General features: G+C 43.7%; 1 protein-coding gene across 10 annotated transcripts; it reads right to left on the bottom strand.

Moving 5' to 3' along the window:
• Positions 1–3,979: 3,979 nt before the first annotated feature.
• On the bottom strand, positions 3,980–26,112 carry SEC22C (SEC22 homolog C, vesicle trafficking protein). Of its 10 annotated transcripts, XM_085562773.1 has the most exons (10): positions 24,175–25,857; positions 24,019–24,093; positions 23,079–23,183; positions 21,212–21,400; positions 20,488–20,697; positions 17,699–17,862; positions 16,091–16,273; positions 9,734–9,852; positions 9,083–9,148; positions 3,980–7,505 (listed from the first exon to the last, which is right to left on the bottom strand). In XM_085562773.1, exons 5-10 carry the CDS (start codon positions 20,667–20,669, stop codon positions 7,305–7,307), a joined length of 915 nt encoding a protein of 304 aa, XP_085418899.1. In that variant the 5' UTR covers positions 20,670–20,697; positions 21,212–21,400; positions 23,079–23,183; positions 24,019–24,093; positions 24,175–25,857; the 3' UTR covers positions 3,980–7,304. The 10 variants fall into 10 exon arrangements, with proteins under 10 accessions (XP_085418899.1, XP_077645871.1, XP_085418878.1 ...); XM_077789745.2 differs by lacking the exons at positions 24,019–24,093; positions 24,175–25,857 and adding an exon at positions 25,998–26,112; XM_085562752.1 differs by having other exon boundaries at positions 24,019–25,857.
• Between the last annotated feature and the right edge of the window lie 1,373 nt (positions 26,113–27,485).

Raw genomic sequence — 27,485 nt, 5'->3', positions numbered from 1 at the left:
GCACAGCCACCTTTCAGGAGCTGTGGGGAGTGCTGAGGTCAGCCCTGAGTCTCCTTTTCTCCAGGCTGAGCACCCCCAGCTCCCTCAGGGGTTCCTCACAGGGTTTGTGTTCCCTCCAGCCTCGTTGTCCCCTCTGGATGCATCCCAAGGTCCTTCCCAAGCTGAGGGGCCAGAGCTGGGCACAGCCCTCGAGGGGAATGTGTATGGAGCTGTGCAGGGGAATGTTATGTACCCCTTCATGCTTGGGGGAAATCAGGAAATCCTGTGTGAGCTCAGGGAACAGCCAGGGAGCCCTGGGAATGGGAGGAACAAGGCTTCTCCCTGCTGGGTTTTGTGTATCAACCACAAAGTGCTGCTGCTCCCCACCTGCCCCCTCCAGCCACAGAACAAACCAGGAAGGAGGTTGTGAGAGGAGAAAAGTAGATTTATTTATTAAACATGGGCCAGACACAAAGCCAAAGCTTCAGTACCAGCAGCACAGGGCGCCATCCCTGGAAGTGTTCAAAAAACATGTGGGTGTGGCACTTGGGGACATGATTTAGTGGAGTTGAGGATGTTGGACTCAATCCTTGGAGGGCTTTTCCAGCCTTGTTAATTCTGTGATTGTGACTCGTCAGGAGGATTTTGGCTCCTGAGTCCAAACCAAAAACCCAGCTGCCAGCTCCGGGATGCCCCAAGCACCAGAGATTCCTCCTCTGGATCACCTGAGTGTTCTTCATCCCCCACTTCCCTGGGCAGCCACTTCCAGTGCCTGGGAAAAAACCTTCCTGTAAAAAAACCTTTCCTAAAACCTAACCCAAGTCTCTTCTGGCTGAAGGAGAACTTGGCACGACTTGAGGCCATTTCCTCTGGTCCTGTCAATACCTGGCAAAGGTAAGCACTCATACACAAATCTGGGTCCCACCCAAAGCAGGGACAGCACATCCCAGGGTGAGGCACTGCCCCTGGCCCAGTCCCTGTCCCCTCAGCAGCTGTGGTGGTTCTGCCACATCTTCTGAGCAGCACCCAGGGCACATCAAACCCCACCAAACACAGGGGCTCTGCTGCTGCAAGCCTGGTGGAACCTGCACAGGTCTGTTCAGCACCTTCACTGCAGCTCGGTTGGGGTTTTGATCTCATCTAGCACAAAAATAGGAATATTTTGGGGCCAACCAGGCAGGTCTGTGCCCTTTTCTCCAACCCAAGGCCACCACAGCTCCCCAGAGAAAGCCTCGTGCTTGCTTTGCCCTCTGGTGGGGACTAAAGAATTTCAAGGCTGAACTTCCTGCCTAATTTGTCTATTATTTCTCCACAAGAGCCCATGAAATAAGGGATTTGGGATGCTAATTGTGGAATCTTTGCTTCTTTTTTGCCAAGGTTGGAATTTAATGTGCAAGACGGAATTTCTTGTTGGGACTCAGGTGTTTATCAGCTCTTATCCATGTCACAGTCCCACAAACCCTGAGTTCTGCAGCCCTTCACTCCAGCAAACTAAAAATGGAGCCCATCTCTCTCTGCAATTCAGAAATGACACCTGAATTATTTTTACTTTTAACCCAATACCCAACCACCTGTGCCTGCAATGGGGATTTTTTTATCCAATTACACAAAACTTCCCTAACCCATGGAGGAGAAAGGAGAAGGAGAAGGAGAAGGAGAAGGAGAAGGAGAAGGAGAAGGAGAAGGAGAAGGAGAAGGAGAAGGAGAAGGAGAAGGAGAAGGAGAAGGAGAAGGAGAAGGAGAAGGAGAAGGAGAAGGAGAAGGAGAAGGAGAAGGAGAAGGAGAAGGAGAAGGAGGAGAAGGAGCAGCCTCCGCCCTAAAACCTCCATCTTGCTTTATATCTATTCCTGTATTCTAAACCCTTAAACTCTGAGTTTCCCAGCCTGTGATATCACACACTTCTATTCAAACTCCACCCCCACAATCCCAGTTCTGCCATTCCATTTTGGAAGCTTCTCCACGGCCTCAGGTCAGTGCAGTGTTCTCCTGGGGTCAGGGCCTGGCAGCACAGAAAGTCCAAAATTCTCAGTATTCAGGGTTCCAGCAGTTAATGTCTTTCCCTGCATAATGAAGGATTAATCTCAGCCTTCCATGCTGTCCTGACTGGTGATTTGCCTTTTAATGGTCATTATTTTAAGCCTTCCTTACCATTCTTACATCGAAAGACATTTATTCCACCAAAGGGAATTTTAAAAGCATTTTGTGTGTTTTGCTTACTGTGTACTTTAAGTGGGAGCAGGGAGCAAAGGCTTTTTAAGGCTCTGTTTAATTTAATTTAATTACTTTGTAAAGGATTCTTCCAAGGGCTAGAGAAAAGTGAATCACACAATCCCAGAATGGTTTGGGTTGGAAGGGACCTTAAAGCTCATCTCATTCCACCCCCTGCCATGGCAGGGACACCTCCCACTGTCCCAGGCTGCTCCAAGCCCTGTCCTGAGCTTAGGACAAGTGGCCCAGGGCTTTTAAAGCCATGACCACTTGAGAGGGACACTTCACCTGTCCCCACCCCCTGCCTGCCCCTGCTTTTGTGGCCGTGGTTTTCTTTCCCCCCATCACAAACAGTTTTTCCATGCAACTGGGTCACCTTTGAAAGTCAGCAGAAGTGGAGTTACTTTGTTTAAAATAAAAACATGTATTTCTATCACCTCAGGACAGGAATCAGATTGTTTCTCTTTCGGCACAGGGACCCTCTGATCCTCCCACCTCCTTTTATCAGCATCTTCAAAAGAGAAAGGGAGTTATAATTGCTTTCTCCCCTCACCACGGAAGAAAGGGAGAGGCTGCTGTTCCCCTCCACTGGCATCCTGAGAAGAAACATGCTTTGAGCAATCATTTATTTACAGAACAAAAATAACATCTGGATTTCAAAGGGCAGAGCAGTTCTCCTCCTGACTCCCACCCCCTGTTCTGCCTCTCTCCTCATTCCAGGGGCTTCTCTCCCTCTCTCTGAGCTTGGTTTTGCTTTTGCTACAGAACCCCAGGGTGGTTTGGCTTGGAAGGGGCCTTAAAACTCATCCAGTGCCACCCCAGCCATGGGCAGGGACACTTCCACTGTCCCAGGCTGCTCCAAACCTGGCCTTGGGCACTTCCAGGGATCCAGGGGCAGCCACAGCTGCTCTGGGCACCCTGCGCCAGGGCCTGCCCATGATCAGAGCGAGGAATTTTCCTAATATTTAATTTAACCCTGCTCTCTGTCAGTTTGAAGCCATTAGATATCCCGTGGAGAAGCAGGGAGCAGAAAAACGTGAAAGAAACCCAGCAGTTCCACAAGCCTGATTTCTTCCTGCTCTTTGATTTTTGCTTTATTTTCTGGTTCCTGATCCAGCAGAATCCTCTGAGTCCTGTCCCACCAAGCATCTCCCCCACACATGAACCCATCCCATTCCAGTGATGGAAAAGCTGAATTTTGGGCCACATTAACCCCTTCATTTGGTGTCTTCAGAGTCATTAGCAAAGGTGGCTGAAATTCCCCCCAAAAGTCCACAAGCTTTTAGTAGGGACAGATTAATTAACAGGCCAATTTGCATTAAGGCTAAAAATGCACCTGCAAACTGCCACATCCCCACTACTCCCTGCCAGGCTGCTGGAAAGGCACCTTTGGGATGTGTCACATCTCATTTTGCCACTTCAACACACAAATATTGCAGGAAAAGCCTCTGAGAGTCTCTGAAAATAAACAGCAAGCTTGTTAAAGCCACAAGGAGATTCTATCCCAGCCTCCTGCAATCCCCTGCTTGGATAACTAGATTTCTATATTTAGAATATTTATAAATATGGGGTTTTATAAATATAATAATATATATTATACTTATTTAATATATACTTATAATATAAAATATATACTTATAATATAAATATTATAAGTATTTATAAATGTTTATACACTTCAGCTGATTAATTTGCCACAGGAATCACTGAAGGTGCCTGCAGAAATGAAATTATTGATCAATCTTGTTTCTCCTATAATCAGTAAATTCCAAACACCGAATGAAGACAACCATTACAAAAAAAAGCCATTTATTAGATATATGTACATATATACATATACATGCAAAATGATTTTATACACATTTACACAGGTTCAATTATTAATACAGTGCAAAAATGTCTAAAAAGGTACCAGCCCACCTTCTACAAACTCAACAGGTCTTTGGGAGAAAAGGGAAAAAAAACAGAGAATTACCAGCTTCATAAAGTGACTAAGCACTGACTAAGCAAATCTGGAAATTATTGGAGTTTATTCTTTGCCAATTTGCTTGTGCTGAGCTGCTGGGTGAGAAGAGTTTCCAAAATACTTATCTTGCAAAGTGACAGAATGAAGAAGATGTAATTCAAACCACATTAACCACTTTAAAGCTGAAAAAAGGGATGGATTTCTCTTTGGGATTTGATTCAAAACAGGAAAAATTCCACATTATGAGTCAGATTTTATCTTCTCAAACTGCAAGTCGCTCTTTTTTATCAAATCTTAAAGCACTGAGATCAATGTAAACTATTCTATTCCTCTTGCTGTCTTGCCAGGAGAAAATGTTTAACTGTATAAATACTGTGTGGACATGGGATAAATCCCAAATTAAAACTAAAAATAGGTCAAATTCAGTGTGCTCTGCCTCACCCTGGAACCCCAACCCAAACCTATGAAGTGCAAACAGACTAATCCACGTAGATTCCTTAATATGGTTTACACCTACTACAGGAAAATTGAAGGTTACAAAGAGATTAAGACCAACACCAAAACAGAGCTTTGTCACTGGGTAGAAAACACCTGAAGATTCAGCCACATTCCCCAAAAATCCACAAAGCAAAAAAAAAAAAATTAAAAAAAAAAAAAAATTTAGGCAAAGGCAGAATTGAACCAACTGATTTTGTTTGCTTTTACCAAAACGTTTTTAGGAAAACCAATTAAAAAAAAAAGCTGAATTTAACCTTTCTCCACTGTGTTAATTGCACAATTATCCAGACACCCTGGCCTAGCACTGCTTGGCAGAGCTGTGCCTGCCGTGCCCTGGCTCAGGGATGGATCTGGGTCAGGGCAGAGCAGCTGGATGCTGGGGCAGCATCAGCAACATCACAACTTTTCCCATCAGCTCTGAGGACGCCCTCTGGAAATGTTCTGTGTGCCTCAGAGCAGGGCTGGCTTCAGCCAAGCCCAGGAGAAACAGGAAAAGCTCTTTTGAACCAGAGTGAGGATAAAAAGGCAGGAGGAGGGAGTTGGCTCCTGCCCTAAAGTCCTTTTCATGAAGATTTGTCTGTCTGCAGTACAAACACTTCATCCTTTCCCCACAGGAAGCCAGTGGGTTGATACCAAATTTATCCTCTTGGAAAACACCACCAGTCACCAGATCCAGCATCCTTAAAGTGTTAAGTTTCTAGTGTCAGATTTTTGGGGGTGTTCTTTTTTCAGATTTTTTTTTAACTTGTAATCCAAACTGGTGGTTGAGTTCCCTGCAGTCTCCAGCAGTAATTTACCAGGGAAAACTGGGAGTGAACAGTGTGAAAATTAAGAGCAGCACAAAACCTCTCACATCTCTGGGGTTATCTTGGTGTCTCAGGGACAGTGGTTGAATTGTGGCTTCATTTCGCCACTTGCACTCTGACAGAAAACTGGGATAATGACAGACAAAGTTTAATTCTCTCCCTTATACCAGAAAACCTTTCCCTTATGGCACACAGCTCCAGCTGTGTCCTTAAATACCTGGCTAAAATATCCCTCCATCATTCCTACCAGACTATTCCTCAGTTTGCAGGTTTTTATCATGTTGCTCTTACAGTAAGTGCAGAGAAAAAGAAATTCCCTACATTTCCCCCTGGGAAAAGCTCTGGGAAAAGTCTCCTGATGTCCTAAAAGCTGCCCAGGCTGTAATGGGCTGCCCAAGGATGCTGCTGCTGCAGTCAGCTGCATCCAAAAATGCTTCCAAGGTCCTGCACCACAAATTCCTGGTCTGATCCTTGTGTTTGCATCCTGAGATTCCAGGGAAACTCACTGAGATAAAAGAAAGGAATTTTGTCAAGTGCTCCTGCAAAAAAAAAGACAACTCTGCTGCATCTGTTAATCTGTTAATCTCTTTGCAACCAGAGGTAGAGACTATGTGAGAGGAAAATAAAGTCTTTGGTGGAAGAAATGGAGATGACCAGAAAAAAAAAAGAAGGAAATTTTAGGACTGTAATTCCACAATAACATAGCCACACTTCTCTACATCTCAGACTGAATCTCTACAACCCCTCAAGGACAGCTGCATCAAACTGCTATGCATTTTTTTAACAGCCAGCCTAAATTATGCATCTATGCCCTAAAATGCCCCTGTGCACCTGGATCCATGAGAGAGCAGAACAGCCAGAGCAGCAGAGGTTGGGAATTCCAGTCCCCTAATCCAAAGTGCACACCCAGAAACTCATCTGAGTGTAAGAATTCATCCATTACCCACAGGTGTTTTACTGAACAAAGAGAACCTGCTCTTGCTTTCCATTCCTGGAAATGGCTTTCTACTCACCAGCTACTCATTTTATTAAAAAAAGGTGAAGGAGTCAGTGGCCTGTCATAAATAGTCTTGGAAGATTTATTATCCATACAGGCCAAGGAAAGATGGAATTGCCCTTATCCTAAAAGTGACCTTAGCCAAGGAAACAAAGGCCACAAGAGATGACAGATCACTTACACCCACCTGGATTATTTTTTTGCTGCCCCAAGCATATTTGCAATTAACCCATAAGCACACACTAAACTGCAATGTGCTGTTCAGCCAAGGAGATATTTATAGACTTTGTGGTTTATAAAAGAGCCACAGCCTTTCCCTGTCCTTCCAAACCTAGAAAAATGATCCTGAAGCTCACCCTCAGCATTTTCCTTGCTGATACTGCACTCACCTAATTACAGCAAACAACCCCTTCACTCACATTTACCAAGACAATCTAGAGACAAAAATGTTGCCCATCACTTTACCTTTGTTTTACTACATAATTTTGAGTATTTGCAGCAGCAAGGCAAGACTGACCTGCCAAGCTGTCACAGAGCCAGTGAGACAAATGACAAAATGCTGTCTGGATGGTGGCAGCCAAGGAGGAAAAGCTTGCTGATGGCAAGAACTTCCATCAGTGGTGACACCTGACAAGCTCCACCATGCACCATGTGAAATCCAGCTGCACCCCTCACTGTGTGCTGGACACAATTACAGGATCCTACTTATCCCAAATTGCTTGGAACAGTTCTCCTTGCAATAACCACGACTAAAAAACACTCTGAGCTATTTTTGGCCAGGTGAATACAAAAAAAAAAAAGAATTGTAAAAACAGAGTAGCAAACCCTAAGTTTTGTTTTTTTTTTTTTTTCATACGCCACAGTCAGGCTGCTTCTCCAGGAGCTGCCTTGTCAGGATCTGATAAGAGGAAAGAGAAGCCACTCCTATGTGGAAGGAGATTTGCCAGAGGTTCCTCAATCCATACAAATAGATGTTGCATGAGCAGACACAGAAAAGGAGCAGGAATGTCTTCACCTTCCTGGCTGAGCTGTAGAAGAGGTACAGGTAACACTGCAAAAGGAACACAGAGGGAGAGTTAGCACTGAATTCTGCACAAAACCATGGATCCAGCTGGGAATTGCTGCCTGGGACCCATCTACCTAAGGGCAAAACCCTCCCAGGAGAACATGAAAAGCTCCCAGTGCTGCCAGAGGAGTCAGTTTTTCCCCTCAGGCAGTGACAGATCAGCCTTTGTCAGCTCAGGTCACAATTTCCAGCTGTGCTGATGCCACAGGCAGAGGTCAGCACGTGGAAAGCACTGCAGGTTGTGCACAGGCACTTTGGGAAGAAGCTGCTATAAAACAAAAGGAGAAGAGAGAATTCTCCTTTATTCAGCTTCCCTGGCTTCAGGTACTCACAGGAAAAGAGGCAGCACACAGCCTTTCTTTGTGAAAAACAGCTTGCATCAGGTACTTAAATCTAAATTCATCTGTTAGATCTAAATTCATCTATTAGATTGAAATACATCTATTAGATCTAAACCCATCTATTAGATTGAAATACATCTATGAAATCTAAACAAATCTATTCACCCCAAAGCTCTGCCACGAGCAAAGGTGTAAGGAAGCTGAAAGACACTGAATTGTATCATAATACAACAAATAAGCCCATAAATACATCAAAGTCTGCAGACAGTGGTGCCCAAAGCATGATCCAAGTGCAACAAAGGTAATGTAGGCATCATTTATTCCTAGAAACAAAACTGCAGCAGTGTCGTAGTTTAACACAAAAAAAAAAATCTTCTCAAAAAAAAAGTCAATTTAAATATTAACACTTAAAGTAACTAATTAAAAATAGACACGCCTCTGAGAACACAGAGGCGTTAAAAGCAGAATTCCCAAAAAACTCTCTCTCTTTAATTCCAGAGAATTAAATGGAATTTAATTCTATATTCTCTATCACATTTCACAACACTCAATTAAAAGGTTGCATTTTCATAAAAACACTAACATTATACCAGTGTCAAACCATGACGAGCAACTTTCTGCAATGCCAGGCTAAAAGTTGAAGGTTTTCCAGCATATATTGCCCTCAAGTCAAAGGTTGTGGAATTTTTTAGGAATTCAAGGAGCCTTTCAAGAAAAATCAATTTGGAAGATGTTGTGTTTTCCTCATTCAAGCTCCTCTGTGTAAGGTCAGAGAAAATAACCCCATTGTGGAAAGAATCTAAGGAACCACAGGATTCAGTGTGATTTTTCATGTAAATTACAGCATTTTCAATGGGGTTGCTGTGCAATATTTGCTCAGTCCTCAAGGTGGTTGTGCTGCAAAAGCCCATCACTAAGTCTGGCACTGACAGGAAGATGGGCCCATCCCTTTGGGAAGAAACCATCTTTGGGATGGCATTTATCCATCCCACCCAGCCCCCTCTGACTTGTCACAACATGGAAGCACTGAAAAAGCCTGCAAATGCAATTTTCCAAGGGTCAAAATGCGCCTTGAGCTGCTTTTGTGCCACTTCACTGGCATAAATCAGTGGAATCACCCAGGTAGGATATTAAAAACCTCTTCTTAGCTAAAAATGACTCTGTCTTGTGAATTATAACAGCAAAATAATCAGCAAAAGTTTTTATTTGCAGTTAACATACCTGAAAAACACAGGCTAGAAAAGGTATAAAAAAAGCTATCACGTTTCCAATGCCTTCATGGTCCTCCTGTTGGGATTAAAAGAAGTGACAAGTACGTCAGGCACAGCTTTTAGCAAGTGCTGCTTGATATTTGAGAACATTATAAATATAGTCAAGAACCTCTCATCCCAGTTTATGTTGATTGGCTCTAACAGTGTTAAACACCAAGATCAATATCACCAAGAGCTGAGGCTTATGTGACAGTTCCTGCTAAATAAAACTGTGTCAGGATACAATCAGGATACTTTTTTTCCCCCTTTTTTAAAATTGTTTACAGTCTCATGTTTATTTAAAAAAACAAAATATGCAAGAGGATCTAAAATAAAATGCAAAAATGGAGAAAAAAATCCAGGCAGCCTGGTAAGAATAAAATACTTCTCAAAATTTAAACTTCCTCTAGAACAGAATAAAATGCAGAATACTGTGATGTGTACAGCAAAATACACAAGGTGTAGCAGGTGAGCAACCAGCTGCACATCCCCTGGAGAAACAAAACTCTTCTTGTGGAAAGATGTCTGCTCAGCTAAGGGGTAGAACAGCCACCCTTGAACTGGGTACCCAAAAACTCTCTGCCTTTCACTCACTCTCAGGTGTGGGAGCAATCAGGGTTACCTGAAAGGAATATTCTGCCAGGTGAACTCCTCGGATCAGGTTCAGAGCTCCACACATGATGTTCAGAACAAGTGACAGAATCCCCAGGGGCGTCACAGGCTGCATTCTGTAAGTAGGGACTTGAAATGAAATGAAAACCAGGCATTAGTGAGTTTGCACTTTTACTTTCAATCTTTTAATAGAAAACACCACAATTACCTTGTGTGGGTTTTAAGCACTTTCAAAACCTTTCATGCTTGCTGCAGGGAAGACTGATTATGAACAGAAACTCCCTTTTTTTGTTGTTGAATTGCAGTATTCAGTTCTTCACACATCTAGAAATCATCAAAAGCTCTGAAGCATTTTTAAACAGGCCAGTAACAGATTTTTCTTGACCTATTTGGCATCAATGTCTCCTGCTATGGTGCACGTAGATAATTCTTTGTTTATTCCAGAGGATGAGGATGCTCAGCTCTCCTCACAGGTCAGAGGAAAGCCAGAGGCTTTCACCACCCAAAGGTCTGGGGAAGGGCTTAGATTTCAGCCACCCATCAGAGCAAGGCAGCAATTCATCTCCTCCTTAACCAGCAATTAAACATTTCTTCCCACTGGCAGCTTGAGGGTTCAGGCTGCCCCCATTTCACAGGTAGTGAATTATCTGCCTCCTTCCTTTCTCACCTTCTCTGCTGCTGCTTAACACCCACACTGCTGAACAGCAATTCTGCAGGATAATCTCATTGATACATACCTAATTAAGGTCAAAGTAATTATCATAAATGCGCGTTTAGCTTTGGAATATGCTGCCTTTAATTCAGGCTTGGCCAAGAGCACACCTCCAGTTTTCCTGCACTTGTTCAAAACAGATTCCACACCTTGATCCTCGCCCACATTTCATCCCTACCTTTGGATCACAAGTAGGACACTGTCAGTTTAATACAAAATGATAATTTGCAGCTCAGATATCAAATCCAGATCTTCTCCTGCACCCAAGACACAGGAGAGAATGAATGAGCCCTCAAAAAAAAAACCATCCAACCCTCAGGATCTTCTTCCTGGTGTATCCAGATCCTGCCAATTGCAGATAAACTGCACCTGTGGCTTCCTTTAGAGGGACAGCTGAAACACCACAACAGCCACCACATGGTTTCAGAGAGGAAAACACCTCTGCCTTCTCCTTCAAGCCAGATTTTGATAGATGGATGTAAAAAACTCTGGTGTCACATTAATAGAGGGATGTAAAGCACCTTTCATCCATGGCTCTGTAATTAATTTGTCTGGCACGCTCTCACACACCCATAATTTCAGCTCCAAAAGAACTGGATCAACTCAATTTGATGTGTGTCACTTCAGGGAGCTTTACTGGATATTACAGACAGAATGTTGTAACTCTGTCACTCCAAGGCAATTTGGCTTTTCTTTTGCTACACGGTGACATCTACAAAGAACTTGCAGCTGCAACTTTATTCATTCACTGACCCCAGAATTCAGTATCCTTCTATTTTTTCCTGCTATTCTTACTTCCTGCTTTTGATTAATTAAATAATGTTTCAGCTATATATATGTGTAACTCTTCCTCAGATATTTCCTAATAAAGACTGTTCCTCAAATTCTAAGGTTTACTTCAGAGGCATAAATTTGTCTAAAACAAATTATAATTATCAAATACAAATGTCATTCATTGAGCAGAATGAATGTCATTCATCCTGCAAACTACACGTGCCAAGAGTTCCCAGTCCCTAGGGAAGAACAATGTAGGTCTCAATATATTGCTTCTGCAGCATGAAATATTATGTAAAAGTTACATTTTTTTTTAGCCCAGGAGGATAAAAAGAATTGCTGTCACAGATGTAGGGGAGATTAAAACATCCAGTTGCTCAGGGTTCAGATTCTGTGAAAACTGATCTTGAAATGGTTTGTTGCAGAGATTTATTTGTGCTGTTAAATTCTGAGGTTTAACTCACAAACTGAAATTGCACAGAGAAGTGAAACGGGTCCTGCTAAGGGAAAATTATTTCACTTCCTTGGGTGAAGTCAGTCATATTTTTATAAAGAGAATTTCATACTGGAATGTCATATTACATTAGATAAGGGAAAATAAGAGAAAAAAATACTCAGCGCAAGACAGCACCACAAGCACAAATAAACACTAATTAGGCTTCACAATGATCTGACTCTTCAGGCACAGAAGCTGTGCACTTCAGAGCACAAGACCCTGAAATGTCCTGGGAGCTGTGGGTGATGCAGCAGCAGGTTTGAACACGTGCAGAATAACTGCAAGCACAGCGAAGAAATGGAAACCTCTGCCCACAAAAGATTTTCTGGCAGAGGCCTGTGGCCATTTCACTGGAAGGAGACAGCAGAGTGTGCAGCAGCTTGGATCTGCCTCCTGCAGGCACAGCACAGGGCTGGACACTGAGTCACTCGCTGCCAGCTCTGCAGAAAAGCACCAGGAGTGAGAAATGAAATCACACTCCACCAGCCTCAACTGAAACACAAGCACACAAAAGGCAGCTTCAAAAACAACCCCTTGAAAAGGCCTCTGCAGGACTCCCTGTGTGCCTGTGGAAGATGAAGAACACTCACCAAGGGGAGCTGCAGGGTTCACCAGCTCTCTCACAAGACCAGTGTGGCACAAGTTGTTCTGCTGCTTCCCAGATCAGCCGTGATGTGCAAACCCCCCCTGCCCACAGAGAGCTCCTCAGAGCCCCCTGTGCCCTGCCCACAGCCCCATGTCCTCTGCAGCAGCACCAGCTGTGCCCACACTGGCACCAGGGAGGCTCTGAGCAGCAGCCAGGGCTGGGTGGGTGCTGATCGAGGTACCAGGGAAGGGTTTTTGTAGCCAGCGTTGGGCTGGGTTCAGTTAACAAAAGGAAAGAACAGCAGAAAGAATGGAAGTAAGAAGGGAAACATCTCTTGTTCTCATGAATACTAGCAAGGACAAAGCTGCCCTGACTTTTCTGGCTTTTTCACAGCAAACTGAAGAGCCAGAGGATGAGCTCACCCAGAGCCAGGAGCAGCTCCAGCCATGTGAGAAGGGATGTTTGGATCATCCCTGGATCAATCAACCTGCACCAGGGAGTGCAGTCACAATTCAATCCTGCTCTCCTGCAGCCACAGCGTTTCCAACAGCCTCTTGCAGAGGCAGAGCCATCACATAAATAACATTACTATGGAACAAACACTATGCACACAGCTAAACTTAGAGCAGCAAAGTGGGATTCAGCTGGGAGGGGATGATGAGAGGAGAGAGACACAAGCCAGGAAAGCTGACTCCAGTGGAGGCAAACAGATGATCATAAACATGATCCTTAAAATAAAGGCACAATCTGTGAGAGTATTTGGGTTAGACCAGAGAGAACAGCCAAAAATAAAAAACCAGATGGAAAGTAAAGGAAAGCAATTAGGAATAAGAGGGAAGTGAAAATATATTTCTGATCTGTGGACACAGACTAGATCACAAATATTTACTGGCACAGAAGCTGTTCAAAATTTAAAGAAAAAGTGCAAAGAATTTCTAAGCTCTGTCATAACATGAAAAGATTTAACCTTCAAGCACATTTCTGAGGAGCACTCACAAATCTGACTGGCAAATAAAGTGGTTTCCAGTCTATTTTTAATTCCTCCTGGCCAGTGCCCTTCCATACTCTAATTTAAAATACCTATGTCAAATTAGATTCCAGCTCATCTATCACAAACAATAAGATTGAGCAACTGGAACTTAATTTTATTAGTGTTTCATAAGTCAAGAACAACAACAAAAAAAAAGAAATACAAGCTCATGGCACTCCAGCTGCATTTAAACCACCATGCTAATGGGATTAAAATAGAGAATGGTTTAGTGATGGACTTGGCAGGGTTTGGTTTCTGATAGGACTCAATGATCTGAAAGGTTTTCTACAACCTAAATAATTCTATGATTTCTGCTGTGGAGGAGATAGGCAGGACCTTGACTGTGCAACTGAAACACAAGTAAGAGGAACCATTTCATAAAGAATTAGAGGTTGGCACTTCAAAAGCAGCTAAAACGTCAGGTTTTGTTATAAAAAAAGGCCTCTGTGTTATTTATACAGATACACAGTGCCTCTTTCAGAACTTTAGTCAAACTGATTAAATTTCTTAAAAAATAAGGTAAAAGGAAAAAGCAAAGAAGGGAGAACAACTCAAGCCAGACAATGTGGGAACAAGAGGTCACCCTCAGCTCGTATTTTTCTCATCATCTTTTCCCTCAAGGCTGAAGAAACTCATTCAGTCTATAACTACAGATCTTTCATTATGAGTCTGCAACAAGCAATGAATCACTGGAGCTTCTTTAGAAATTTGAACAAACAAGGATTTGAAGAGAGGAGAATTCCACATGGAAAATACCAAGCCCAGCCTATATTTTCCATACAGAGAGGGAGCTGTAAGGCTGGAAAAAGACTCCACAGCAGTCTCCAAAGCTCTGCTGCATACCTGCTGCAATGTAAAGCCCATATGCTGTTTACTATGATGGAAAAAGCCTTTTTTGGTTTCACACACACAATGTAAATAAACATTTCTTGGTACACAAGGAACCCCCACATGTTTTCCTGCCACATGCTGTGGGCCATAATTCGTGACCAAAAAATTAAGCACAGCAGATTTGTCCATCAATATAAATCTGACTGCCAAAACAGAATTGACTTTTGAGGTAGAAAAAGGAAAATATCAGCCTCAGTATTGGCCCCTGGGGTTGCTGCCGCAAAAAATTTAGAAATGCTAAGAGAATTGCAAGTGCTATCTAAGTAAGCAAAGCAGTGCTACATCCTAAGCACTGAGTGAGCTGCTAACCAATGCAATAACAACAAGCATGTAACACTATAAAACCAAGCAGCAACAGACTTTTCACTGCTTGCCCATGGACATAACTGCCAAGACTTTGAAAAGATGTGCTGCTTCAGCATTTCTTCACACTCAACATCTATCCACATCCAGAGGCTGAAGGAGAGAGTAAAGGGCTTAAAAGCTGAGTAGAACTCAAATATCAATGAACTTTTCAGACAATTAGGTTGACAAGATGGGTTTCATCTTTTGCCAAACAGATTTTGTAGGTTGTAATCATTGTTTTTATCGTTTTTACTCATGTTTCCCTGTCTAGTTAAGCACCTACAAAAATCCATTGGGGAAGTCTTCATAGTAGGAAAAAACAGGGGAGCTGTGGGAATGTAATAAACCAGGCTTTGCCCTGCAAAGATTTACCACAGAGTTTTCCCCACCTAGGCTGAAAGAGAGGACTTCCCTCATGGTGCTCTGCAGCACTATTGCCAGTCTTTGTCAGAAATCTGTCTTGGTATGAAAAGACAAGTGTCTGCTCAGGAAGGCAGAAGCCTCCCCTGAAACGGAAAATATAAAGCCCTTCCTTCTGAATTATTAAAATTTTATTTAAATTTCCCCATTGGCCAGCTCACTCTGCCCACCCCAAATGTTCATCCCTCATTCCCCCTACAGATTGCTGCCCTTTACACCACCCCTGTACCCTCAAATCACTGACCCCATCCTTAAACCTGTGCACAGCACATGGTTGGGTGTTTGTCCCTGATCCCTTTGGTGTGGTGGATGCAATAAACCTTTGCTGGAATACATCACACAGAGACCCTTCCTGTCCTTCCTCCCCTGAGCTATCATCATCTGGTGTGTGTGTGCGTGCATGGACTTGAAATGGCTGCTCTGGTGGCCTTACTCTGAGTGGCTTCTGAAGGAGACACTTCAAGCAGCATTTCTACTGTTATAGATACATACCACAACATTGGCTTTTTGCAAATTAAAATAGATTTGATATGTGTAATGTTAAGGTAAGTTTGTTATCATGATATAGTTTTTATTTCTGGTGTTAATTAAGCTTAGTAAAATAGCTGATAGAAGTGTGCTCGTGTTAAAATGCCTGCTGAGATGGGATAACATCCAATAAACACAGGATGAGGACACCTGTACAGATCTGCCAACCATCAGCACTCACCCTCTGAAGGCAGTGTGGACCAAGGCCCAAAAACTGAAGGGAATGATAAAAAACCAAGAAAAAGGTGAATCCAAGAAGAAGCCAGGCTAAAAATTCTTGGGACATGTAAACTAGTTGGAGGAAAAATTTTACTATGCATAAGGATCTATCAATATGCAACAGGCTGATGGAATTAACAGGTATTTAAGGGATATCCCCAAAGGTAACAGTGTGCTCTTGGTTCAGTGCCAAGAGCACCTGGCTGTAATAACATTTGCTCTGTTGTCCTTGTCTCCTATTGGCCTTCATTAAACCTTTTTAATTTTCACAGGAGAGCGAGCGTGTTGTTCACATCTACCACCTGGCAACAACATGCAGGGAGAGGGTGAGGAAATCTCCTGTCACCTGGTGTAGAAGTAACTTACCAACCTCCACATGGCCTCCTGCATGCTCTCCATTGCTCAGCCCGTTCAGCAGCTCCGTGGCCTCCAGCTGCAGCTGCACTGGGGGCTGCAGCTTCAGCTCCTCCTCCACCCTCTCCCAGCTGGCCTTGGCCCGGGAGCCACGGCTGCTGCTGAAATGGTGTTTCACCTTCTGGATGGTGTTGTCTGAAACAACAAGAAAAGCTGCTCAAGTCACCTCTGGAAGGCTGCTTAATTAGTCCTTAGTGTTGTTAAGACCTTAATTGGGGTGATATTTTATCGTATCATGGCGTTCTCTTTGATTTAATTTCTTTGTTTTGTTTCTTAATGGATTCAGGCATGAAATTCCACTGCTGGTTAAGGAATAAAAATACTTCTTGTAGGTATTTTACAGCACAGAAGGGTTTGGGATGGAGGGGACCTTAAGGATCATCCACTGCCATCCCCTTCCATTATCCCAGGGTGCTCCAAGCCCCAGTGTCCAACCTGGCCTTGGAAACTTCCAGGGATCCAGGGGCAGCCACAGCTTCTCTGGGCACCCTGTGCCTCCCCACCCTCACAGGAAAGAACTTCTTCTAATATCTACTCTAAAAAATAATAAAAATAATCTATAACTACCAAACAAAACATTAAACTCTTGAGCATCAAACACATCTTAGATGCAAACACAGGAAAGAAGACGATTAAATTAATAAATAAACAACCACACAGCGATATTAGGCACTCAGTAACTTCATAAATAGTAAAAATTATTTTTTTAAATGTATTTTTTTTTAAATAAGCTCTATGCGATTAATGAGAAATTCCCCAACTCCAATTCCCCTACTCAAGTTTAAAAAAAAAAAAAAAAAAAAAAAAGGAGCAATGTGATTCTCAATATGAAATTACATCCTGGCTGTAATGTGCCCTGCAGAGAATCCACCCAAAATCCAAGATTGCTCTGGAAGCAGCTTTCCTACTGGATGTCTCAAGTTTTTAAGACTGAGTTTAGCACTGTTACTGAAATCTGGACTGAAGAGTGCAAACACACTGCAGGATATTATTCTTTCCCAGAAAAGTTTCTCACTGCAAGGGAATTGTGTCTTTCAAAGGTGTGAAGTTCAGTAGAGCAGCTGCTACTTGGCAAGAAAACCAATTATTTCAGGTTAAAAAAGAACCACTGGGCATGGTTCTGAAGTATTCTGACTCCAAGTCATGCCAGAAATAAAGCTGCCCATAATAATCTATTCTGTCTCCCTTTTTTCCTGTACTCATCTATCCCCACTTGTCAGATTTTTTAATTAAGTTAGAAGGCGTCCAAGATACCCATTTCTTTTTTCTTCTCTGCTTGTTCATCAATCACCACAGCATTTTTGTTCATAATAAATGAACTCTCAGGAACTCCAAACCAAATACTTCAATTAGGTCAATTTTCAATTGCAATTTATTTCTTATAACATTTCAATTATAAATTTCAATTTAGGGCATTAAGACCTCCCCCTCCTCCTCCACATGCAGGCAAAGGCACACCCAGAGTCACTTTTATCATCAGCCTTTAGCCAGGAGATGTTGTTTAACACCATCCATTTGGCAGAGAGAGGGTTTTTACTATTAGAGAGCAAAGTTACAAACCAAATTCAATAAAAGCATATGGTCTGGAAGCTGAATTGATGCTCCTTGTGTTGTAGGAAGCAGCAAATTCCCAGCGAAGCTCTTCCAGGAAGCAGAAGGCCATGATGGTTGAGTAGCTGCTGGAACAGATTGCCATGCAGGCAATATCCCCAGAAGAAAGGAAACTGAAATAGAAATTAAAAAAAAAAAAAAATCACATCAACATAAAAAGTCCTGCTGAACATGAGGATGAAGCTGTGCTGTCTGTCAGAACAAAATGTACAGACTGAGCTGAGAGAGCAGACTGCAAAAAAAAAAGAAAAAGGACTTTTTGTTGTTGTCAAAGTCCTGCAACCCCTGCAGATCTATTTTTTTCTTACACAATTATTTATTCTTAACTCATCCACAATGCCTGCACAACACAGACCTTATTAAATTGGTACATCAGTACAAATCGAGGACATTTTTTCCCAGACTGGCTTTAAATCACCTTAATAAAAACCAAGGTGGTCAGAAGACCAATTTTGAAAACAAATGCAGAAAAAAAATAAAAGCAAAGAAGTTTGTTCCCAGGAAGCAGATGGACTCCTTGCTTCCCTTGACCGTGGCAACATCATATTAGCAGCAAGAAATATTTGCTAATTTGCACAACCCAAAATTTGCAAACACTTCCTGCTACATCACAACAAAAATTCTACTCTAAAAGGGGCTCCTCTAATATTGAATCCATCTTTTATTAACATAAATAAAACTTTTATTTATATATAAATAAATTTTTATTTATATATGAAAGTTTCTACTTGCAGATGGCCCAATCCTTCCAGGAGATTTCTCAGGGATATCTTCCCTTTCAGCTCAGCCATTTGTCAGCAGGAAATCAGTTTAACACCCAAATTTTGAAACTGAACAATTTGTTTCCTTCCTCCTTTTCCTATATTTTATTCCAACTTAATTTCCCACTCACAGTTTCTTTTTCACTGCATTTTTATTTATTTGCTGTACTGTAGACTTGGGATTTACAATTTTGCTTGGCTCTGCCAGGCCCAGTTCCAGTGGGGAGCTTCCCCAAATTCCTGCTGCTCCCAGCTGGGATCAACACCCTGCCTGCCTAAAAACACCTTTTCCAAACTGTCCATAATTTATGGCCTTTTTGCCAGGGATCCAATTGCACTGCTCTCATTCCAGAGCCAGGCCTGAGCTGCTGCACAGCAGATTAAAAGCAGCAGCACTTGCTGGCATCAAAAGGATCAAGTTTGTTTTGAGTGAAAAGGAATGGAGGTGAAAATCTCTTGCTTTTCTGATGTTTCAGTGTAAAATCATGTGTTTTTCACTCCCACAAAAAGGGATGCTTAGTTTTAGCTTAGGGTCACTTAAAGATTTCTTCCATTTGCTCAACAGAAATGTAACCACAAGCTAAAATTCACTTATTAAATTAATTTAAACAAATTTCTTCACCTCTTTCTCTGTAATGTCTTTAATAAATTTCTTCTCCTAAACTAAATCTTTCCAAAGCACTTGGATACCTTCTTAAAGGGATTTGTAGAAATCCATGATTCTCCAACTGCTAAGAGTAACAAGCACTGCCCATTTTTGCCACATGGAATGAAAATTAACATGAGCAAAAGATATATAAATAAGAAATATAATAATATAACAAAGTATGTATCAATATTGTGCAGGTGTCTATAAACATAACTAAATGTGTATAAATATTGTGTATATAAGTATATAACAACATATGTATTAATATTGTGTAGTTATCCATAAATATATAACTAAATGTGCATGACTATTGTGTATCTATCTATAAATATATAATAAAATATGTATAAATATTGTGGATGTATCTAAAAATACATCACTAAATGTGTATAAATATTGTGGATGTATCTATAAATATATAACAAAATATATCTAAATATTGTGGATATCTAGAAATATATAACTAAATGTGTATAAATATTGTGGATATATCTATAAATATATATAACAAAGTATGTATAAATATTTTGTAGTTAGCCATAAATATATATCTAAATGTGTATAAAAATTGTGGATATAACTATAAATATACAACAAAATATGTCTAAATATTGTGGATATATCTATAAATATATAACATAATATGTATCTATAAATATTGTGGATATATCTGTAAATATATATATAACAAAGTATGTATAAATATTTTGTGGTTAGACATAAATATATATCTAAATGCGTATAAAAATTGTGGATATACCTATAAATATATAACAAAATATGTCTAAATATTGTGGATATATCTAAAAATATATAAGTAAATGCGTATAAATATTATGGATATATCTATAAATATATAAAAAAATATGTATAAATATTGTGTATATATCTAAAAATATATAACTAATGGTGTATAAATATTGTGTTTGTGTATGTATATATAAATATGTATGTGTATAAATGTATGTGTATTTAAATGTATAAATGTAAGTCCAAAATGAAATCTATGTAAATATAACACAGTAAGAAAGAAATAACAGTCATGTAAGTATATTTAGATAAATTAACATACAAAATACAATATATGAACATATAAATATATACAAATATGTAACTAAGCACATGGTCACTCCACTGAGGAGGAACTGAGGAATGAGACTTCAAAATCATTGGAATTCACAGCCTGGACAAGCAATGTGGGATTTCAGAGTGCAATCAGGCACTGCAGATCACACCCATAGTGTTATTTCGATATAATACCAACCCCCACGAGCGATATTTCAGAAATTAAAGCCAAAAAAGCCCATCGAAGCAGAGCAGGGACTCACTGGATGCTCAGGTTACGTCCTTTGGCCGTGCCCCGACTGGGGTAGCGCGCCAGGATGGAGGAGAGCGCCTTCAGCCTCTTCCTGCACTCCAAAAAGTCCTGGTTGAGATGGAAATCTGTGGAGGCCGAGAGGGGAAGCCCATCCCTCACCCTCACCACACAGGCAAAGAAGATCATGGACATTCTCCACGGGAGTATTCATGAGGACAACCTGGAAAGGAAAAGTTGGAGTCAGCTCATTCCGAAATTCCAGGCAGGGTGAGAGCGAATTCACCACTGGAACTGAACGGCACCTCTGGTGACACCTCTGCCACTGCAAGGCAACCAAACTGTTCTCAAAACTCATGCCTCTGCCCAATTCTTGCCTCTCAGATTAAAAGGTGAGGCAGAGGATTTGCTAGGACCTCAACAATATTCCTGTTTTCCCTCCTGCTCTGCCCAAAGCATCAGAAAGGCTGAGTAAAGTTCTCACAGGTGTGGAAGCTGCTAAGCCCCACTGATGTGCTGCACCTCCACTGGAGCTCCAAAAAAGCTGCCTGAGCATGGTACTTCTCTATTTAATAGTGTAACACACAAATCCAAAAATAAATTTTAGGCTAGAGCCCATCAGGTTCTGCACCTCCACTGCAGCTCCAAAAAGCTGCCTGAGCGAGGTACTTCTCTATTTAATAGTGTAACACACAAATCCAAAAATAGAGCCCATCAGGTTCTTTTTACAGACTCACCTAGGGCTAAAAACAGAATAAAAGTTGCCCTCTCTTGACTTCTTCCTCTTTAAGAGGTCACAAACTCCCGTGGAAAGTTATTCTTGGGCTTCACCTGGCATATTCAGAAAATGCAGAGATGTGTCCTTCAGACATACCATGGGGATCCAGGGCACGGTGTCAGAGGATTAACAGCACTTCATATCATCTCTGAAAGAGAATCAGAATGAACTAATTAAAAATACATTTAAAAACTTAATTAATTACCTGTATTTACATGCATATTTACTATCGGATCTCCTGTGAAGTGGGAAAACATATCCTAGGAAGTGTTTTGCCTGAAGGAAAATAAACACCTCATTTTCTTCTCTAATATATTCAGTTCTAGACTCATTCAAAGATGCTGTGGAATGATACGCAAAATATTTATGATGCCCCAATCATATTTTTTTAAGTTATATCAGTAAAAGAGCAGCTCTAAATCAGCAGGTTTTAAGGAATTATCACAAACAATTCAAGGAATTAAAAAAAGGGAAAAAAGGAAAACCAAAGGCATTTACTTGGCTTCAGGCAAACTATCTAAATAAAGCATTGGGGAAATAAAAAGAAGGGGAAAAAACACTTTGTGAACTCAAACTTTTGATAGAAAGAACAACTGCTTTGACCAGCCCTGTATCACACAATTCATTAGGATGCTCAAAGTGTCTTTGAAATGTGGCTCATCAGGATGAGCTTTTCTTGTCTGAGAAGTCCAGAGAGCAAAACTTTTTCTAATTCAGGCACCACAAACTCTCCTGATGTCTGATACAGCACTAAGAGGGTCTCATTTCTACCCCACAGGAACTATTCCCACAGAAATTGTGGGAACCACCCCTCTGTCCAAGGTGCCAGCACATTAAAGCAACAGCAATTATCAGAGGATAATTATCAGAGGAATTAGCAGAAAGCACAATGGCACAAAACTTGTTTCCTTAGAAAAGCAGATTAAAACTACAGAAGATCAGAAAATTCTTGGGAAGTGTTATCTTGAACTTTTAAAATGGGGATTAAAGAATTAGATGTGATTTTTTTTCCACAATCCCTCTCACAGTTCTCTTCCAGCTGTCATTTAAGTTGTAAAAGCAAACTAAGCTCACAAACTCCAACACACATCAGAATGCATTTCAACAATAATCATGATTATTACAAATCAATTCAAAAGATCCCACCAATCTTCAATGTGCTTATAGCCATTGATAAAACAGTGCAGAAAATTTTCACATGAAAGTTAAATAAACGCAAAATGTGAATTTTAACAGAAATATTAACTTTAACACAGCCAACTTCTAAGCAAAGTTGTGTCACACTACAACACGAAATAACTCATGCACTCACACTAAGATTAAAAGAGTAAAAGGAAGTAATTTGTATTTCTGACTTTGTAATATATAGAATTTTAAAAGTGACAGTGGATTGGAGGAAGAAATTGTCAGCTCTCTAATTACATTCGTTAAACTAATAGTCTATTAATTCTTACCAAGAAGAATGTAAAACAATTATTATTTACATGAACAGTATGTGAGAACTCTAGTAGAAATATGTAAACATTAGAATGTATAGAAAATTTTTAAAATAACTTTAAAACTTTTAAAAGAACAGGGCGACACAGTTGCTCAGAAGTGCAGTATTAGAGTGAAGGGCTGGCAATGCTGAAGTTTAGCTCCAAAATAACTCCAAAACAGCCAGAAGATGATCAGGACAATGAAAAAGCACCAAACTGAGAAATCACAGACATTTCCTAAAACCTACTCAAACCATGAAATTATTCAGCTCCCTATGCCACTAACAGCAAGAGTTTAAATTTAAATATCTATATTTGTTATTAATCACCAAGGATAACATCACTTACAGTTAACCATCTGCACACGGAGAGTTTTCCAACTTTCCAAGACACACAAACCTTCCTGCTGCAGTGCCTAATGCTGCCAGCTGCCCATCAGAGGGATCCTTTGGTCTGGGAAAGAAAAATTAGGTGTCCACCAGGAGAGCTTCCACATTAAATGCCAGACTTCTCTGGAGAAAGGAGTCCACTCTCCCTCCTCAGAAAAAAAAGAGGTGTTGGGCTCTCCTTTTCAGAGGATGTTCAGAGCTGTGCTGTTTTGGCAAGTGACAGCCACCAATGGCACTGCCCTTGGAATTTTACCTACCCGCGAGCCAGTTTTGCCACGTCACCTGTGAGCAAGCACAGAGTGTCACAGCTGATCAAGGTGTGCCACTCTGTGCCACAGGTGGCTCGGTGCTGTCACTGTGTCACCCTGGCTGCCCTTTCCTCCTGCAGCCTCTCTGTTGGCACAGGCAGCAGCAGCCCAAAGATCTGCCACATCTGCTGGACGTGGCAGCTCTTTGACCTTGGCTCTGAACTTGGACAATGAACTCGAGGCTCTGCATTCAAATCTTGCAGAGTCCACAAGTGATAACATCGTGGCAGCATCTGGCACAAAGCAGAGCCTTGGGAAGTACTGCAAGAAATTATTTCAGAACAAGTTCTAATTTAGGACTGAAAAAAACAAAATTGTTGTTTTTTCATTTCTTGAAGCACCTGTACATGCAACAATGCTTCAGAATAAAACTGCCTAGTGCAAGACACACATCAACAGCCCCAGTCTCAGAATAAACAATTCCTCAGTGTATCTAAGTGATCTGGAGCACAATTCCCCTTTCCCTCACTTCCCAAGGAGCAGCCAACTCTCTCCTGGCTGAGCAGGGATTATCAAGGCAGCCTCAATCAGACCTCCTGCACTTCACTGTGTGTTACACAAGCTCTTCTGGATAAGAAGATTACAACTCACCAGGCCACACTTCCCCAAATGCTCAACAAACTCCTGCTTTATTGGCTGGACTTAGAAAACAATCTGCTCAAAAGGCTGTGGGAGCAAATGCAAACCAGCTCAGAGTTCATAAAGGAGATTGTATCAAAACCCTGCTTCTTTCAGAAACTATCTCACCATCAAAAGCAGGTTTCATTCCAAGAATGGCACACTGCTCCCAAAATATGTGAGCAGGATTTCTCTCAAGAATTCGCTGTCTCTCCCTGTTCAGACATATTTTCCTGCTCTCTAGAGGTGTCCAGCTTCAACCCCATCTGTTTTGTCCAGTTCTGACCTTCCTGCTGAAGGAAGAGCCAAAAGCTTTAGATGTTCCCGTGGCCCTGAAGCAGGATATGATGTTTTTTGGACACATGACAGCTTTGGACACATAATATCCGATCACACCTATTGCACTGAAACATCCTTCCTCAGGCAGGTGATCTCCAGAGGGAGTCCTGGAGAGCTACAGGTGGGATGAACATGAAAGAGACTCAGGTTGACTCATCAAACACAAAACCTGAGCTGCAGCTCCAGTGCTGCAGCTTTTGGGTCCTACCCAACAAGGATGTGGCTCATGTGGGAGATTTATCACATCCCCGAGGGATCACAAAGTGGAGTTTATCTTCTTCTCAGATATATTTAAAAAAATCAAATCCAGGACACTGTTAAACTTCTCATTTTCTAAGATTGCATCAGTCTCCACCTGATCCTTCCCAGCTGACCTCCCTCCAAGCCCCCAGCAGTGCTGAGCAGCTACAGACACCCCAGACCCACTCTCCAGACTGAGCAGTGAATAAAAGCAATTTGAAAACATGCTGCTATCTCAAAATTTAACACAGGATTTGTGCATATCCAGAGCTTTTAGGCTCCTATAAATCCTACAGGCTTACTCTTATCCCCAAGGGGAAGCATGTGGAAAAAACCCTCACCATCACAAATCTGTCTGCACACACTCCTGTGGATTACCAGAAATAAAGCACACACAAACCTCCAACCTCAGCATCCAGCTCCCACATCAATCCCACTATTCCAACAGACAATCCTCCAAACCACACTGCAACAACTCTGGGATGCTCTGAGGCTCTGCCCCACCTTCATCTCTCAGAAACACCAGCCACTTCACCTGTTCCCAAATATACACCCATCCCATCCACCTGAATCCTGATGCCTCCCCAATCCCATCAGCTCACCCCTGTCCCTTCATGAACCCACCCAACTAAGGACCCATCCCACCTCCATCCTGTTCCACTCACATTATACTCACTACCCCCCACTCACACCTCTCCTCCCCCGCATCAAGCATCCTAAAATCCGCAAAAGAACCCCCTTCCCTCACTCTTCAATAAACCTTGAAAGCAAACACACCCATGCCTCCACTCGGGGCTCTGCTTTGCACTGACAAGGCCTTCCACACATCCCTCAAGCACGCAGACACCCCAAAACCTTATCCCCACCCCGCAGCTCCCAAACCCTCCCGTTATCCCTGCCCCCATCCCCAACCCAACCCACGCCTCCTCCTCTACCCCTCAAAAAACCCGAAGTCCTATATCCTGTATCCCAACACACACATCCCCTTGCTCCCCACCCCATCCCCAAACCCCCCTCATCGCCTCCCCAAGCACTCGAACTCCCCCAGACACCCCCACACCCCAAATCCACCCCGGTTCGCTCCCCCAGCACATCCCGGACCGGCCCGCCCGGGGACGCGCAGGGGACGGGGGCACGGGAGGAGGATGAGGAGCAGGGGCAGTGTCCCCCCCGGAGCAGGGGCAGTGTCTCCCCCGGAGCAGGAGCGGTGTCCCCGGTCCCCCCCGGAGCAGGGGCAGTGTCCCCCCCGGAGCAGGGGCGGCGTCCCCGGTCCCCCCCGGAGCAGGGGCGGTGTCCCCGGTCCCCCCGGACAGGGGCGGTGTCCCCGGTCCCCCCGGACAGGGGCGGTGTCCCCGGTCCCCTCCGCCGCTCACCTCCCTTCCCCCGCGGCCTCGCTCCCCGCTCCGCCCGGCCCGGCCCCGCCCGCCGCACCAGCGAGCGGCGGCGGGAGCGGCCGCGCGGGGAGCGCCGGGACAGCGCCCGGAGGACCGGGAGAGCGGCCGGGAGCGGCGATGGGAGCGGGGATGGGAATGGGACCGGGAGAGCGGCCGGGAACGGGGATGGGAGCGGGGATGGGAACGGGAGAGCGGCCGGGAACGGGGATGGGAGCGGGGATGGGAACGGGAGAGCGGCCGGGAACGGGGATGGGAGCGGGGATGGGAATGGGACCGGGAGAGCGGCCGGGAGCGGGGATGGGAGCGGGGATGGGAATGGGACCGGGAGAGCGGCCGGGAACGGGGATGGGAGCGGGGATGGGAACGGGAGAGCGGCCGGGAACGGGGATGGGAGCGGGGATGGGAACGGGAGAGCGGCCGGGAACGGGGATGGGAGCGGGGATGGGAATGGGACCGGGAGAGCGGCCGGGAGCGGGGATGGGAGCGGGGATGGGAATGGGACCGGGAGAGCGGGCCGGGAACGGGGATGGGAACGGGACCGGGAGAGCGGGCCGGGAACGGGGATGGGAACGGGACCGGGAGAGCGGGCCGGGAACGGGGATGGGAACGGGACCGGGAGAGCGGGCCGGGAACGGGGATGGGACCGGGAGAGCGGGCCGGGAACAGGACTGGGAACGGGGATGGGACCTGGAGAGCGGGCTGGGAACGGGGATGGGAATGGGACCGGGAGAGCGGGCTGGGAACGGGGATGGGAATGGGAATAGGAATGGGAATGGGAATGGGAATGGGAATGGGAATGGGAATGGGAATGGGGGGGGCGGGCTGGGTATGGGGCTTGGACCGGGGCTGGGACCGGGGAGAGCAGGCTGGGAACAGGGTTGGGGAATGGGACTGGGAACAGGGCTGGAGACCGAGACTGGGAACCGGGATGGGACCAGACTGGAACTGGGCTGGGAACGGGACTGGGGAACGGGGCTGGGAACCGGGATAGGACCAGGGGGAGCGAGCTGGGAACTGGAACCGGGGCTGAGAAGGAGACTGGGAGCAGGGATGGGACCAGGCTGGGAGCGGGGCTGGGGGTGCCTCGGGATGCTGATGGCGTGTGGGATTGTACAGCAAATCCCTCTGGGAAAAGCCGGTGTCCATAAAGGAGACAGAGGAGTCCTGCAGCTTTATTCGGGTGAAGGCAGCGAGGCCGCTGGGGCACATCCCCACGGGTTTTCTCTCTCGAGGTTTCAGAGGGTGCAGCCTCCTTTTATCCCAAACTCGGCCACTTGTTTCCCTCTTCCTTCCCCCACTGGCCGAGGTACCAGGGAGGTGCAGCCGTCCCGAACCCCCTGCCACGTATCCCCCCTTGAACACATTATTTACCCCAAAGTTCAGAAACTCAGGCTTGTGCGGCCCTGTTTGGCTGTTTCAGGAGTCAAACTGTCCAGGTTCTGTAACAAACCTGCTGCTTGAAGTTTA

This window comes from Lonchura striata, chromosome 2 (genome assembly GCF_050655825.1).
Source record: "Lonchura striata isolate lonStrDom1 chromosome 2, ASM5065582v1, whole genome shotgun sequence".
Classification (NCBI taxonomy): Eukaryota; Metazoa; Chordata; class Aves; order Passeriformes; family Estrildidae; genus Lonchura; species Lonchura striata.
The sequence above is the reverse complement of the archived record's forward strand: the minus strand, read 5'-3'. Positions and strand labels throughout refer to the sequence as shown.

Bases quoted from the DNA above. Each gene is read 5' to 3' on its own strand.
- SEC22C (XM_077789745.2), bottom strand. From the start codon at position 20,669: ATGTCCATGATCTTCTTTGCCTGTGTGGTGAGGGTGAGGGATGGGCTT. The intron at 17,863-20,487 runs GTGAGTCCCTGC...TTTCTATTTCAG, and splicing joins GGACGTAACCTGAGCATCCA to TTTCCTTTCTTCTGGGGATA. The intron at 7,506-9,082 runs GTATGTTAACTG...TTCCTTTTGCAG, and splicing joins TTCTAGCCTGTGTTTTTCAG to TGTTACCTGTACCTCTTCTA.